Source organism: Salmo salar, chromosome ssa13 (genome assembly GCF_905237065.1).
Source record: "Salmo salar chromosome ssa13, Ssal_v3.1, whole genome shotgun sequence".
Lineage (NCBI taxonomy): Eukaryota > Metazoa > Chordata > Actinopteri > Salmoniformes > Salmonidae > Salmo > Salmo salar.
Window position 1 is genome coordinate 70,199,932 of NC_059454.1, and position 17,576 is coordinate 70,217,507.

The window sequence follows — 17,576 nt, forward strand, 5'->3', positions numbered from 1 at the left end:
TGGTTGAGGAGCTCTTTTAATTCCCGAGTTACCCACGGTTTATTATTGGGGAAGATGTTGACTTTCTTTTTGGGAAAACGGATGTACTCAGGAACAGTATCTGCTGCCTGTTCCAGGCTCCCTGGAGCAAATGAGGGTTAAATGCCTTGCTCAAGGACACATCAACATATTTTTCACCTCATTGGTTATTGGCCCAATGCTCTAGACGTTAGGCTACCTGCCACCCATAGGCTATGCTAACTCTAGACAGGCTAGCTTGGCTAACTCAATCACAGGCTAGCTAGGCTAACTTTAAATGGGCTTGTAAGACTAGTACCGGTAAGTCAAAGTGACAGTGGGCTGCTATGTCAGCTGCTAAACTGTCATAGCTTTGACTGTGCTGGGTTTATGTACTGGACTGTGTTTGACTCAGTTCTGCTACAGTTAGCTGTGCTATATTTTACCTGGCAGGGTTAGTTAGATTCTCCAGGACAGGGCAAAACAGAACTGGGGATTGAAACCGGACACTGTGTGTGTGTGTGTGTGTGTGTGTGTGTGTGTGTGTGTGTGTGTGCGCGCTGTAGGACCAAGGGCTCTCTGCCAAGCATCCACAGTATTCCTGCCAAATTAGATCTCACCTGTGTGTGTGTGTGTGTGTGTGTGTGTGTGTAGAACATCTGCACCTACTTTGCAGGGCTCACAGCTACAAAGGCTTGTTATAGCATGCCTCCTCTCATGCTGTTTATTAATCCAACCTTGCGACACAAGCTTGCGATTTTATCACTCCCTCACACACAGACACACACACACACTTTCTCTGTCACACTTGTTCTTCCTCTCGCACAAAGATGGTGTCATTCCTCCCTGCTGCCATTGAAATTGTAGTGACAATCCACATGCAGCATTGATATAGGGCAAGTGTGTGAAGCTGTTCTTTAAAACACATGCCTATTTTCATGAGTGTGTGTGTGTGTGTGTGTGTGTGTGTGTGTGTGTTTTTTTGCCCTAGTTTTCAAATGTACAATTTACATTTACATTTTAGTCTTAGCTCTTATCCAGAGCGACTTACAGTAGTGAGTGCATATTTTTCATATGTAGCTTTAGAGAAGAAGAGGGAGAGCGAGAAAGCAAGTGATGGTAAAATGAGGTCAGAGCTCTTAGAAAGTCCCTTGCTGTGCTGGGATCAGGCCTTAACTCCCCAATCAGAAATACTCCTAGCTCCCGGTGCAGTGTGGGGCCCCTAGAAGCTCTCGGTGCAGTGTAGGGCCCCTAGAAGCTCCCGTTGCAGTGTGGGGCCCCTATGACTAGCCAGGGCGCACTAACTAACACACACATACCAGGCTCCCTGAGCTCCAAGGACCTCCTTCCACAAAGGGGGCTTTGATTCCTACCCACTGCCTGGGCTCATCAAATGGGAAGATGAGACAGTGATGTTCCCCTTACCTCCAGCAGCCATGTCAGGTGTTCCAAGTCTGAACACTGACAGAGAGAGTAGATGGTAAGGCCTGCTGTGGGCCAGACTATACAGCTCGCCGTTATCCTGCTACAGACCAGACCATGAAGCTAGCCTTTAGAGTCCCATTTAAAACCATTTTGGGGATCCAACTAATCAACTACTCATTCAATTTAGACTTAAATCAGGCTAGTTAGTACTGGGCTGGAACAAAAACCTGAATGCACCCTAGTCCTCCAGGACCGGAGTTGCTCACTATAAAACCAGTTGTAGGGGTAAAGTGGTAAAGCCATGGTATTGTTCCAAACCCTCCGTATGCAGCAGGCTAGTGGAGATGCAGTGGATGGACAGATGCTGAGCATTCTTAATTACTTGCTTTGATAGCGCAGGGCCAGGTGCTGTTGGTTGTATTAGAACATTAGAACACAACAACACAAGTCCTGCAGGGACAGTGGGATCCAAATGATGTAATGGAATTGAGCTCTGTCTGAATAATAATATAGCTAATAGCTGTGATACTACAGCTACAGTACCTGTGATGTGGACTGCCTAAAATGAGTCATTCACAGATGTGTAACGTGTCTAAAGCTGTGTTGTCATCGGCGAAATGGTATGATTACAACACAATACTGAGATATATGGGCAGTAGCCTGCTGTATAACGGACAGCTCCTGGGCCGCCTTAAGCTTGATTAAGACTCCATCTTCCCGTGCCTTTCTGTCCTTTTGTTGACCCACATGGCATCCATTTTGTCTTTGATACCTGCAAACCTGAAAGTTACCTCATGGTACATCTAAAAGTGTGATCACTGGGAGAAACTGTCACAAGTGTTCCCGAGCAGTAGAGTCAAGGTCAGATGAGGGTTTCAACAAATGCATTATTGAACCAAGATTTTGACTAGTGTCAGGCCCTGAAGTACACTGCGTCCGATCCCATAGCGGTATACTGACAACTGTTTTTCCTCGAGCGCACTCGCCTCTCGTCTAATGAAGACTGCAGTCTTTCTGTAGGAGAGTGCATTGCACTTTGACTGTTTTTCTGTAAATATTTAACTATGTTGAGGCCCCAGATATTTCCTTCCCCTGTCCCGTTTTCATCGACTGTGCTTTTTAGGTATTTGTTACTTAGCCAATATCAGGAAGACTTTCCTTTTTTTGTGCAATATAAATCTTTCAAATACACAGTGAAGTTGGGCTTTTCCGAAATGTCAGTGGATGAAACATTCCTCCCAAAATGTTGTGCATGTTTTAGACTTTGGCCTGGAAATGATCTAATTTCAACCATGAAATATTTTGAACAGAATTGCGTTGACCACTAAAATACACAGTAAACATGCTAATTCTAGTCATAGTGTAATTGAAATTGAGCTTTTCACACAATGTTATGTGTTTCCATCCTCAGTTCGCCTGTTATTGGGTATTAGAGAAACCCTGTGCCAAATAATGCTCAATGCTGTAGTTGCTAGTTCAATTAACAATTTATGTTTGAAGCTGCAGCACAGGAAACTGAACCATCTCATCCAAAAAGTTGACTCAAGTTTGCCAAAAAGCACCTGGAAACTCCTGGATGATCATCAAGACTCTTGGAAGAATGTTTTATGGACAGATGAGTCAAAAGTATAACTTTTTGGACAACATGGGTCCCATTATGCCTGGCAAAAACCAAACACTGCATTCCACATTAAGAACAACGGTCAAGCAAGGTGGTGGTGGGTGATGGTTTGGGTATGCTTTGCTGCCTCAGGACCCGGACGACATGCCTTAAAAGAAGGAACCATGAATTCTGCTCTGTGTCAGAGAATTCTACCGGAGAATGTCAGGCCATCTGTCTGTGAGTGTGCTAAAGCTGAAGTGCACCTAGGTCATGCCGCAAGACGATCCAAAACCCACAATCAAATCTACATGAAAATGGCTAAAAAGCCTCCCGAGTGGCGCAGCGCTCTAAGGCATTGCATCGCAATGCTTGAGGTGTCACTACAGACCCGGGTTTGATCCCAGGCTGTGTCACAGCCGGCCGTGATCAGGAGGCCCATGAGGTGGCGCACCAAATGATCAATGAACCTACCAGGTACAACCGTAAACACGGGCAACCTCATAGATATCATGCTAACTAACTTGCCCTCCAAATACATCTCTACTGTTTTCAACCAAGATCTCAGCGATCACTGCCTCATTTCCTGCATCCATAATGGGTCTGCAGTCAAACGACCACCTCTCATCACTGTCAAACGCTCCCTAAAACACTTCAGTGAGCAGGCCTTTCTAATCGACCTGGCCCGGGTATCCTGGAAGGATATTGACCTCATCCCGTCAGTAGAGGATGCCTGGTTATTCTTTAAAAGTGCCTTCCTCACCATCTTAAATAAGCATGCTCCATTCAAAAAATGTAGAACCAAAAACAGATATAGCCCTTGGTTCACTCCAGACCTGACTGCCCTTGACCAGCACAAAAACATCCTGTGGCGTACTGCATTAGCATCGAATAGCCCCCGTGATATGCAACTTTTCAGGGAAGTTAGGAACCAATATACACAGGCAGTTAGGAAAGCATAGCTTTTTCAAACAGAAAATTGCATCATGTAGCACAAACTCTAAAAAGTTCTGGGACACTGTAAAGTCCATGGAGAATAAGAGCACCTCCTCCTAGCTGCCCAATGCACTGAGGCTAGGAAACACTGTCACCACCGATAAATCCACTATAATTGAGAATTTCAATAAGCATTTTTCTACGGCTGGCCATGCTTTCCTCCTGGCTACCCCTACCCTGGTCAACTGCCCTGCACCCCCCACAGCGACTCGCCCAAGCCTTCCCCATTTCTCCTTCACCCAAATCTAGATAGCTGATGTTCTGAAAGAGCTACATAACCTGGACCCCTACAAATCAGCCGGGCTAGACAATCTGGACCCTCTCTTTCTAAAATGATCTGCCGAAATTGTTGCAACCCCTATTACTATCCTGTTCAACCTCTCTTTCGTATCGTCTGAGATTTCCAAAGATTGGAAAGCTGCCGCAATCATCCCCCTCTTCAAAGGTAGAGACACTCTAGACCCAAACTGCTACAGACCTATATCTATCCTACCCTGCCTATCTAAGGTCTTCGAAAGCCAAGTTAACAAACAGATTACCGACCATTTTGAATCCCACCATACCTTCTCTGCTATGCAATCTGGTTTCCAAGCTGGTTATGGGTGCACCTCAGCCACGCTCAAGGTCCAAAATGATATCATTACCGCCATCGATAGGAGACAATACTGTGCAGCCGTATTCATCGACCTGGCCAAGGCTTTCGACTCTGTCAATCACCACATTCTTATAGGCAGACTCAACAGCCATGGTTTCTCAAATGAATGCCTCGCCTGGTTCACCAACTACTTCTCAGATAGAGTTCAGTGTGTCAAATTGGGGGGCATGTTGTCCGGACCTCTGGCAGTCTCTATGGGGGTGCCACAGGGTTCAGTTCTCGGACCGACTCTCTTCTCTGTATACATCAATAATGTCGCTCTTGCTGCTGGTGATTCTCTGATCCACCTCTACGCAGACGACACCATTCTGTATACTTCTGGCCCTTCTTTGGACACTGTGTCAACTAACCTCCAGATGAGCTTCAATGCCACACAACACTCTTTCCGTGGCCTCCAACTGCTCTTAAATGCAAGTAAAATGAAATGTATGCTCTTCAACCGATCACTGCCCGCCTGTCCAGCATCACTACTCTGGACGGTTCTGACTTAGAATATGTGGACAACTACAAATACCTAGGTGTCTGGCTAGACTGTAAACTCTCCTTCCAGACTCACATTAAGCATCTCCAATCCAAAATTAAATCTAGAATCGGCTTCTTATTTCTCAACAAAGCATCCTTCACTCATGTTGCCAAACATACCCTCGTAAAACTGACCATCCTACCAATCCTCGACTTCGGCGATGTCATTTACAAAATAGCCTCCAACACTCTACTCAACAAATTCGATGCAGTCTATAACAGTGCCATCCGTTTTGTCACCAAAGCCCCATATACTACCCACCACTGCGACCTGCACTGGCCCTAGCTTCATACTCTTCGCCAAACCCACTGGCTCCAGGTCATCTATAAGACTCTCCTAGGTAAAGCCCCGCGTTGTCTCAGGTCACTGGTCACCATAGCAGCACCCACCCATAGCACGCGCTCCAGCAGGTATATCTCACTGGTCAACCCCAAAGCCAATTCCTCCTTTGGCCGTCTTTCCTTCCAGTTCTCTGCTGCCAATGACTGGAACGAACTGCAAAATTCACTGAAGTTGGAGACTCATATCTCCCTCAGTAGCTTTAAGAACCAGCTGTCAGAGCAGCTCACAGATCACTGCACCTGTACATAGCCCATCTGTAAATAGCCCATCTATCAGCGTGTGTAAAAGAGGCGAAGTCAGGTGCAGGAGAGTAGCGTGATGTAAACAGGCGCTCTTTATTAAAGTTCCTAAACGAGAGCACAACATAAATCAAATGCGCTCAAAAACACGGAACATAACAAAAGTAAAGGGCATTAAAAAGACACCACAGCAACATGGAACAATTACACACAAAACATCATGGGAAACAGAGGGTTAAATATAAGTAGCTTAATTGGGGAAACGAAAACCAGGTGTGTATGGAAACAAGACAAGACAAATGGATATATGAAAAATGGAGCGGCGATGGCTAGAAAGCCGGTGACATTGATCGCCGAACGCCGCCTGAACAAGGAGAGGAGCTGACTTCGGCGGAAGTCGTGACACCATCCAACTACCTCATCCCCATACTGGATTTATTTATTTATCTTGCTCCTTTGCACCCCAGTATCTCTACTTGCACATTCATCTTCTGCACATCTATCACTCCAGTGTTTAATTGGTACATTGTAATTACTTCGCCACCATGGCCTATTTATTGCCTTACCTCCATTATCGTACCTCATTTGCACACACTGTATATAGACTTTTTCTACTGTATTATTGACTGTATGTTTATTTATTCCATGTGTAACTTAATGTTGTTGTATGTGTCGAACTGCTTTGCTTTATCTTGGTTCAGGTTGCAGTTGTAAATGAGAACTTGTTCTCAACTAGCCAACCTGGTTAAATAAAGGTGAAATAAAAAACTATTGGGCCAGCATCGTCCGGGTTAGGGGAGGGATCTGATAACATTCCTTATCAAAAATATGCAAAAGGAGATTAAATTAGAAAGGGGGCAAATACTTTTTCACAGCACTGTAATTGATTTCCTAGGAGTCCTCTCACTCTCGCTCTCTCTCGCTCTCGCTCTCGCTCTCTCTCTCTCGCTCTCTCGCTCTCTCGCTCTCGCTCTCTCAGCAAATTAAGGCAGCTTGTACAAGCACCTTGAGAGAGTTGAGGAGGGGAAGCTAACCCATAGAACTAATGAAAACCTATGAGAAAGTGTTATATCCCAATACTATCGTAGTGACAAAAGCAGAATATAAGCCCTGTAGCATGACCCACCTCCATAGTGACAATATTAACGTTATAACTAGGGCGTAACCGACTTCTCATTCCGTAAATGATCACAAAAGAAATGAGCCGGTGGGAGATTTGGGTTCCGTCTAGGCCATGGTGTTGGTCCTAAATCAGAAGCAAGGAGTAGGCCCTGGAGAAATGCAGAGAGGAGTAGAGAGGAGAGAGGGAAGAGGGAGATCAATTATTCACACTTAAAACGGCCCAGAGGAGTGGAGGATGGGGAAAGTGAGTGGAAGTGGCTAGCGGTAGCGGCTCATATGCAGTACACTTAGAGGCTATAAATGCCTGGAGATGGTGTACACAGAGGATTCATTGATGATTGAATGAGTGGCTCTTTGGCACCATGTAACTAAGCACAACTGCCATAGATTCCAGCAGTACATGATTCTCCTTAAAGTGGAACTGACTGCGTGTTAACTACTTTACAGATATGAAACGAACAGAATAATATCGGTCAAAAATATCAAATTGCCAGTGTATGCTTCAAAACCAACTTTATAAGAGGTTTATATTTTACTCGTGACGTACAGTAACGCATTGTTGGCAGAATAGATGGATGCAGTTCAATGCATTACTAATATAATTCTCCAATACATTTCTTGGTAGTCCCCAAAATATTGCTATCAGGTTGTAAATCACGGCTGGTGTGGTACATTGTTTGCTGCCTCCACCACTTTGGGATGAACTGTTTCAGTTTCAATGACTGTAACTTAGGCAGGGATTGTCAACACAATCCAATTAGCAAGGGCAATGATCACAAGTCAGTCATAACATGGCTAATAGGCTAGCTCACATGTGTCATACATAAAGGCGAGTATAAATTAGTCAATAGTTGCTAGATGGTGCACAAGCGAGTATAAATGAGTCAACAGTAGAAATTTGCTTGTGCATCAGCATTTTTTACTCTTGTTATGTCAGTCACTGATAGTCAGTAAATTAGCCCATGTCAGCTAAATGTTTTTAGATTGCTAAGTTAGTTTAGCGGCCAGTTATCTAAACTTGTTATCATGGTGAAATTACTGTTCGTCGGGCCCCTATTAAAAGCTGCAAAAATGTCTTTCCACCCAATGGCAAAATGTGTAGAATTGCAGCAAATTAGCTTTAAAACTGTAAAATTGTATTTTCACCCCAATGTATAGAATTGCACGAAATTAACTCTAAAATGAATTGCTGTCAAGAGGGGGGCCACACATTTTTTTGCTCGCAATGTGGGGGAGATGGATGTGTGTACACACACCCGTGAGCTAACTTCGGCCCCTCATGATGGGTTCAGATTCTTTGTTGCCCACACCTGTCACGATCGTCATAAGAACATTCAGACCAAAGCGCAGCGTGAAATCGGTTCGACATTTTATTAGAAGTGAACCGCACAAAAAAAACAATAAAGAACAAACGAAAACGTGACGTTCTGGAGTGCACACAGGCAGCTACACAAAAACATAACAAGATCCCACAAAACACAGTGGGGAAATGGCTGCCTAAATATGATCCCCAATCAGAGACAATGATAAACGGCTGCCTCTGATTGGGAACCATACCAGGCCAACAGAGAAATAAAACAACCTAGATTACCCACCCTAGTCACACCCCGACCTAACCAACATAGAGAATAAAAGGCTCTCTATTGTCAGGGCGTGACAACACCCTCATCAAAGTTGCCCATCCCTGGCCTAGAGTAACATAAACAAATAAAAATGCTATTATGTTCTTTTAAAGTAAAAAAATATATATTCTAACGTTACTACCTAAGACATTCGTAAACACAACCAAATGATTATTCTTCCGATAGCATATATGAAATGTATTTATTAGACTGTTAGAATGTTGACCTGTCATTGGCTAGAAGGGGAGTTACATCGAGGCCAGCCGTATGCTAATGGCGCCGTTCGACAACGATCTCTAGTGGATACTTCTAGGCTGAAAGGCCCGGTGGTTCAAGTGTTAACTTCTCAAAATGACCTAGATAAAACATATCAGTGTTAACATAATAACCACACAACACAAGATGTTTAATATAATGATCATTTTATACAAATGTGTGAATAACTATCTTACTAACATTTACAAATAATGGGAGTGATGATTAAATGGTGAGCAAACTGTTTTTAAATACTACAAATGGTTTATTATTACTGAATGTTAATATAAAGTGATACCCTGGTTTGGCCATATTTTGGTATAAGCTTCAAGTTGAAGTAGTTTATTTGCTATTTGCAGATATTGAAGGTAATACATGCATTGAAATTCTTTGTTGGAGCTCTCTCACATATACTACAGTACATACACAGTAAAATGAACAGAAAACACGTTACTTGTGTGTGGTAATGGATACATCGTCCAAGCAAAGTTCGTAAACATTCACTTGACTATGCACTTTTCCCAGCGACACATCTCAGGTTTTCTAGCTAGAACTTGTAATAGTGGATCCCAGGATTCATTGATATTAAACAGAATAGGACAAACTTTGTCCACATAACAGCTTCACACAATGACAGATAGACAGACATATAAATGCAAATATCACACAAAAGCACAGACATCGGAACATTAGAGACATTGCATCAGAGTTCCCTTTTGACATTTGACAAATACATTTTACTCACCATTTCTTTTCATCGTCCTTTCCACAGCTCCCCCCAATTTCACAGACACGCCACCGCAGTATGTTGAGGCCAAGGAAGGCGGCAGCATCACCCTGAGCTGTGTGGCGTCCGGCAACCCCAAACCTTCCGTCAGCTGGATCCGGGAGGGCAAGCCTGTGGAGGACAGCGACAAGTACAAGGTAGACCCCCGCATCACCATTTCCTGTGTTTGCCCCACCCACTTGGTATTCACGCGATAATGGCCCAATGAAGTCCAAGTAGTTATACTAAGCACAGTGGGGATGGCCATGCTAGAAAGGACAGCATTGGCTATAACTGTTGAGCAAGTCCAGGAGCGGTTCACCTTATATGTGGGGATAATGTTAGAAGATAGATTACTGGTAAACATTACTGGTAAACATTTGACCTGCCCCATCTGTTGTCTAGTCTATGGCTCTATTCATGGGATTGCGTAGTCTGCTAGTTATCTGGAGACGTTCTATCCCTCTCCATTTACAACTTTAAAGGGGAATTTCACCCTGGGGGACCCATGGTTTGTTTTGATCATGTCCGAGGGATTTCTAGGTCAGTGAGATGTGTTTCACACATAATTGGCCACGAAAAGGGCAGGACTGGGCTTCGCGTGCCGAACGATACACCCTATGGCGACTTACGGTGTATTGAGGGGGTGGTGCGAGATCTGAAAATAAATGTAGTCCTGCTTTGAGGCATTTAACGAAGCTGTCTATGTTATACCGATCACACTATACATTTTTTTGTGTGTAGATATGGTTGTCCTTGTTTGATAGAGCCAACGGGCATCTTTCAGCGATGTTCCTATTGGTGGATTCATTGCTAAATATACAATGTGACACATTTTTTCCAGTCTCTGAAAGTCTACAACGGCGGTGCTTCCTGCTCTGGCCCCGTCTCTTCCCCAAGATGGGCTTTTTTGAAAGGGAGGTGGACACAACACAAAATACTCTTGGCAAAACTGAAAGAACTGATCAGACCGCAATAGCTTCAAGGGATTCAACACAAATTTAACAATGGAGCATTTTTTTATCTTCTATTAGCTACATGGTGACATTCAACCATGCATGTTTCAGCCGGGAATATAGCAAAGAGGATTTGAAACAAAGAGTTCGATTTAGCTCAGCTACAGCTGAAGCCAGCACCAAGAGTAGGGTGTTAGGTTACGCGACAAACAATGGACACTATAAGAGAATTCTACAAAAAATCGCAGTAAACGATTTCGCAGTTTTCACTAAATGTCAATAATGTTTTTGTGAGAATACATTTTAAATAATTTGAAAACATTAATGTGGCAGTTGTTACCAATGTCTAAAAAAACTGTACGTTATGATATTTACGCGATATGAGCCCAAAGGTAAAGCAAGTGCCGTGCTAAGAATGTTCAAATCTATGGGACAACCCTTTTTGTGAAACCAGTAAAATAGCTGTGTTCATATTTGCTCTTTGCGATGGGTATTCCTCAACCTATCAGAGTAAAATCAATGTGACATTGTATTGCCAAAAAGTATGGGAAAGTCCTGAGTGTTTTTCACGGTCATCGGAGGTCTTTTGACTTAAATATAAGGTAAAACGTTTTTCCTTCGCTTCTGTCATTCAGATGTTTTCCGAGACACCAGAAAGCATAGCATGTTACAAAGTAGGGCTTCTTAGCTACGTTTTGATGTATGGGTTGTCAGGGATTCACGTTTCACCACCCCCATTTCCATGACGAGTGCTAGCTTGCTAGCTGTGTGGGAGTGCGTGACCCCGTTCGCTGAGCCGGGTGAGAGGCAGTGCTGTGCGGCATTGGCTGAATTGCGCAAGCAGCAAATTTTGTGATTGATGGTTTTATTCTTTCAAGTAAAAACTACCAGAATTCAGTGGCTACAGCCCTACAATCAATAAAAACATAGCTAAATACCAGTGAATTGAACATGTGCCCCATCGATCTTTCTGGCTCACAGGCAGGTCACTCTCCTAGACTAATTATTTGCTGCAGGTTATATTCCCATCACCAGAGTAACCAAAAAATAACATTATAATGTAACCCATCTCACGTGTAGGCCTACCTTAGAAGTAATCTATGTTGAATAGTATCGGTCTGTGTTACAGTTAAGACTTAGCGAGAAGTGTGAGTCTGTGTTAGGCTGTGTGTTTCTGTTAGGCTATGTGTGTGAGGGTGCTGTGTTGGGATGCTGAAAAGTGTCATTCTGTGTTAGGCTGTGTGTTGGTGGGGGTGCTGTGTGTGAGTGTGTTGGTGGGGGTGCTGTGCGTGAGTGTGTTGGTGGGGGTGCTGTGTGTGAGTGTGTTGGTGGGGGTGCTGTGTGTGAGTGTGTTGGTGAGGGTGCTGTGTGTGAGTGTGTTGGTGGGGGTGCTGCGTGTGAGTGTGTTGGTGGGGGTGCTGCGTGTGAGTGTGTTGGTGGGGGTGCTGCGTGTGAGGGGTGCTCACTCTATCCATTCATAGCAGTAGGATCAAGTCACAACCCGCCCATTTCTTGACAGATAGCTGAACTAGCCTGTGGCTCAGTTGGTAGAGCATGGTGTTTGCAACGCCAGCATGGTGTGTGCAACGCCAGGGTTGTGGGTTCGATTCCCACGGGGGGCCAGTACAAAAGAAAAAAGAAAAAAACGGCGTGAAATGAAATGTATGAAATGTTTGCATTCACTACTGTAAGTCGCTCTGGATAAGAGCGTCTGCTAAATGACTAAAATGTAATGTAAATGTAGCCTATTGAGTTATTTCAAATGTCATCATGGCAGTGGAATTGTTTAGTCAACTGAATGTATTTTTTTCCCGGCCACAGAAAATGACTACCAATTCTAGTTTCGTAAGGATCCATGATCACAAATCATGACGTTACGTTGGACCCATTTGCATTGAATAGGTGTTATTTTATATTCTCAAACTAACAGCAGTGCCTATATGATGTTCTTCCATACAGGCGTGACATGCTGGAGTGATGCTTCTATGCAAATGTTGTTGATCAGTAGGCTAATATAAGTCCCAAATGGAAGGCAAACAGAGTGTTTGTCATCTGTAGCACCATACTCCACTGATCAGCCAAAACAAGCTCAATAACTCAATGCATGCACACACTCCTATTGAATATGCATTCACATGTATTGTGAGTAGGCCTATGCCATCTTAATATACCCAGTTTGTCAAGAGATTTATCATTCAAATACAATTATTACCATTATGTTATGTAATTAGATTGGTTAAAAACAGTCAAATGTATTATTTGATTTTAGAATAGATGCATGAATGCATACATAATATTGAATATCGGCCTCCATGACCACCAAAAATCAGTATCGGCCCTAAAAAGTCCATATCGGTCGTTCTCTGAAGCAAAGTATCCAACATCTATTGCTTACACACGTCCTGTTTTTTCCATATCAGTGCAAATCAGCTGCCACTCTCCGCTACCGTGATCCGTTGCAAGAGAAGAGACAGCTTACTACCTTGTTTGTCCTCCTTCTCCCCTCAGGGCTACGTAGCCATCCTCCCTTTCCACTCTTTCATCCTGTTTCCATTTCATCCTCCCTTCCACTCTTTAGCGATTTGGAATCTGTACCATATTGCGTACACCCATCACCCATCCAATCCTTTGATGTACAGTACGATAAATTGCCTAGAGCAGTGGTCACCAACCGGTCGATCATGATCGAATGGTCATTCTCCAAGGCATTTCTAGTCAATCACCAAACATTTCTGTAAAAAAAACAACGATATAGCCTTGCGTTCCTATGTTTGGGGGGTTTTACGCTGTTGGAGGTAGGTGCACTTGATTCAGCAGCCCTAGGGCTGGGAAGGCAAAGTGTTCCCATTTTGAACCATTTCATGTGTCTGAAGGTAGAACGCATAATATTAGGCTTGTCTGGTAGGCTCGCGTCACTCGGCAGCTCGCGGCTGGGTTTCCCTTTGTAGTCTGTAATAGTTTTCATGCCCTGCCACATCCGACAAGCGTCAAAGCCAGTGTAGTAGGTTTCCATTTTAGTCCTGTATTGACCCTTTGCCTGTTTGGTGGTTTGTCTGAGGGCATAGCGGGATTTTTTATAAGCGTCCGGATTAGTGTCCCTTTCCTTGAAAGTGTCAGCTCTAGCCTTTATCTCGGTGCTGATGTTGCCTGTAATCCATGGCTTCTGGTTGGGATATGTACGTACGGTCACTGTAGGGACGACGTTGTCAATGCACTTATTGATGAAGCCAGTGACTGAGGTGGTATACTCCTCAATGCCATTGGATGAATCCCGGAACATATTCCAGTATGTGCTAGCAAAACAGTCCTGTAGCGTAGCATCCGCATCATCTGACCACTAGGAGCGCCACTTATGGATGAGAATTTTCTTGTTTGCTCATGGCCTTATACAGCTTGTTAACTGTGGTCTTGGTGTCAGCATTGGTTTGTGGTGGTAAATAGACAGCTACGAATAATATAGATGAGAACTCTCTCTGTAGATAGTATGGTCTACAGCTTATCATGAGGTATTCTACCTCAGGCGAGCAATACCTCGAGACTTCTTTAATATTAGACATCGCACATCAGCAGTTATTGACAAACAGACACACACCCCCACCCCTCGTCTTACCAGATGTAGCTGCTCTGTCCTGCCAATGCACGGAAATCCCAGCCAGCGCTATATTATCCGCGTCGTCGTCCATCCACGTCTCGGTGAAACATAAGATGTTACAGTTTTTAATGTTCTGTTGGTAGGATAGTCATGATCGTCCAGTTTGTTTTCAAATGATTGCACATTGGCCAATAATACGGAGGGTAGTGGTGGTTTACCTACTCGCCGGCAAATTCCTACAAGGCACCCCGCACTCCTCCCCCTTTTTCTCCGTCTTTTCTTCACGTGGATGATGGGGATTTGGGACTTGTCGCGATAAAGCAGTATATCCTTCGAGTCGGATATCTTTGTTCAGTTCGAGGTGAGTAATCGCTGTTCTGATGTCCAGAAGCTATTTTCGGTCATAAGAGACAATAGCAGTAACATTATGCACAAAATTAGTTACTAACTTATGAAAAAACTAATAAAATAGCACAGTTGGTAAGGAGCCCGTAAAACGGCAGCCATCCCCTCCGGCACCATTATAGGTGAGACTAGAGAGAGACTCAACGAATACAGCAATGAGCTGCTGTTATGTGTAAGTTCTTGTTTAAGTTGTTATACAGCACTATCAACACTTTTATAAGCCATAAAATGTTCATTCTTTCTATTTCCACTCAGCGCTACAACAAACACTGCAGCAGTAATGAATGAGTAGGAAGGTGTATCGATAGGCTTGTGTTGTTATAATTAGCGGCTTGGGTCTTTTTTTAATATTGAGGAATATTTAACTTTCTCTGTTCATAGGAGTAACGACATGAATTAATGCGGTGTGACTCAAGTTTCGCCATCAGCTGGAAGACGGTGTCCTTTCTGGTCAGTCTGCTGCTCTCTCCCTCGCTGAGACTGACCATCAGATGCAGGCACCATTAGCCCAGTAAAATAAAAAGCTAATTATTTAAACATATGCTACCTCAGCTGTGTCTCACAACTAATGAAACAACGGATCTATTACTAGTGTGATCACATAGCCTACCTCAAAAATGTTTTTAAAATGGCCCGAACAACGATGCATTGGCAGGGCAATTCAAGCAAAGCCAATATGCAGTGATAATGTATTGTACCTACAACTTACTGCACAAACCTCATTGCTAAAGTACAGTTGTTAATTGGCTAATGTTGCATAGGCTTACGTTCTTAGTCATGTTAAAAAAAAAATCATCTGAGCGGCTTGCATTTTGACGAATCAACCCGTACTCTACACAGACCGGTGCGGCATAAGCAGAGCTGCAGTAGGCATACACCAAATAGACCATTGCCATATATGGATCTGTGCCATTTTCATTGAACTGGACTGTGTTAACAGCATGAGCAGTCGTGAGTAGATGCGCTTGTTTTGAGATCAAAGTGAGAGCTGCATGAAGCCACGTGTGTACATTTTGTTCATATCCTTTGCTAGTTAGTGAGTTATTAGTCCAGTTATAAATAATTTGTTGTCAGCAATAGGGGAGTGATTGCCTCCTACAAGAGCACAAAACGTTTACATTTCTAGACAGCTTTGAAAAGCAAGTCATGTAAAGAGCTTTAATTTGTCTTAAAGGGGAAGTATTGTATTTTGAGACGGGCTTGAACAATCTAAGTAGCCAATATGCAGAGGGTAGCATAATTTGTCTGATTCTCTGTAATAATGGTATGGGAATAATAATTGATTTAATTTTGTAAAGTGGTTTCTTGCGTCAAACAACACAACAATATTTTCAGGCACCTCCTTGTCTGAAGGACAAGTGGATAAACAGGTTAATTGTCACGGTTGTCTAAAGGATCGGACCAAAATGCAGCGTGTGTTTCGTTCCACATATTTATTAGACTGTGAAACTTTATGCAATACAAAATAAACTGAAGGACAAAACAACAAACCGTGACGCAGAGGAGAAACAAACACTACTCACAAAATATAATCACCCACAAAAACAGGTGGGACAAACATCAGCTTAAATATGACCTCCAATTAGAGGCAACGACGACCAGCTGCCTCTAATCGGAGATCATACCAAACAACATCAACATAGAAATACAAAACATAGACAAACACCCCCTGTCACACCCTGACCTACTCTACCATAGAAAATAACAACATACTATGGTCAGGACGTGACATTAATGTCAAGCTCTGCATGTTTTTTCCAAAAGTCTCATGGAATGTAGGCCTACATTGAGCACCACACATTGACTGCTACTGTAGGCTGAATGATAGAATAGCTATTTCCAGGTTAGAATGTTATGGGATGCATTTTCTCCATTGTGTTTGATGGTAGACCACTCTGGTAGGCCTGCATCATGATCAAATAGCCACAGTTAAAACAGCAACTTAAAGCAGATACAGACTCAGTGTTCACAGTAAATGCGCGCTGGAAGTTGCACAGAATTTTCTGAACGTTCAAGTTTGCACTCAGCAGATCTGAAATTTGCTCAGTGCCCAACATTTTTTGAGGGAACATTGCATAAGAATAACAACATGAATTGGTGCATGAGGCAGAAATAATGCAGTGTGACTTGAGTTTCGCCATCAGCTGGAAGACTGTCCCCTTTTCTTAGTGGAGAGAAGGTGGGCGGAGGGACGGGGAGTTGGGTGAGGGAATAGCCTCACCGCTGCTCCGTCCCTCCCCTCAGACTGACCATCAGATGCAGGTCATCAGTCCAGTTTTCCAAAAAAATTAAGTAATACAACAAATTACCCATTACCAGTGTGATCATATACCAATACATGAAACATTTTTTTAATATATTTCAAAATGCAGGGCAATTCAAGCAAAGACAATATGCAGTGATACTGTATTGGGCCTCATTGCTGCATAACTGTTTTTAATTGGTTAATGTTGCATAGGCTTTCGTTTTTTAATTCATGTTTTTAAAAAAATCTGGGTAATCCCTGCACACCTTAGAATGGGTTACTCGTAGTAAGTCCTGTTGAAACATAACATTTTTTCAGCTCATCTTCTGTAGTTAGATGCACTTTGCAGAAATTGTCCTGCCATTTCCTGGTTGCTAAAATTCTAATAGTTTGCTTTATTTCAGTTTACAGAGCATTCGGAAAGTATTCAGACCCCACATTTTGTTAGGTTACAGCCTTATTCCAAAATGTATTACATAAATAAAAATCCTCAGCTATCTACACACAATACCCCAGAATGGCACAGCGAAAACAGGTTTTTAGAAATGTTTGCAAATGTATTAAAAATAAAAATCAGAAATACCTTATTTATATACGTTTTCAGACCCTTTGCTATGAGACTTGAAATTGAGCTCAGCTGCATCCTGTTCTCATTGATCATCCTTGAGATGTTTCTACAACTTGATTGGAGTCCACCTGTGGTAAATTCAATTGATTAAACATGATTTGGAAAGGCACACAGCTGTCTATATAAGGTCCCACAGTTGACAGGGCATGTCAGAGCAAAAACCAAGCCATGAGGTCAAAGGATTTGTCCGTAGAGCTCCGAGACAGGA

At 43.1% G+C, this 17,576-nt stretch overlaps 1 protein-coding gene across 2 annotated transcripts in view; it reads left to right on the plus strand.

The window, feature by feature from the left end:
- Positions 1–17,576, plus strand: part of igsf9bb (immunoglobulin superfamily, member 9Bb) — a 176,464-nt gene that overhangs the window by 81,858 nt on the left and 77,030 nt on the right. For both annotated transcript variants that reach the window (XM_014137396.2, XM_014137397.2), the window contains exon 4: positions 9,549–9,700. In XM_014137396.2, the coding sequence (XP_013992871.1) occupies positions 9,549–9,700 (152 nt within the window). The remainder of the gene's footprint in view (positions 1–9,548; positions 9,701–17,576) is intronic.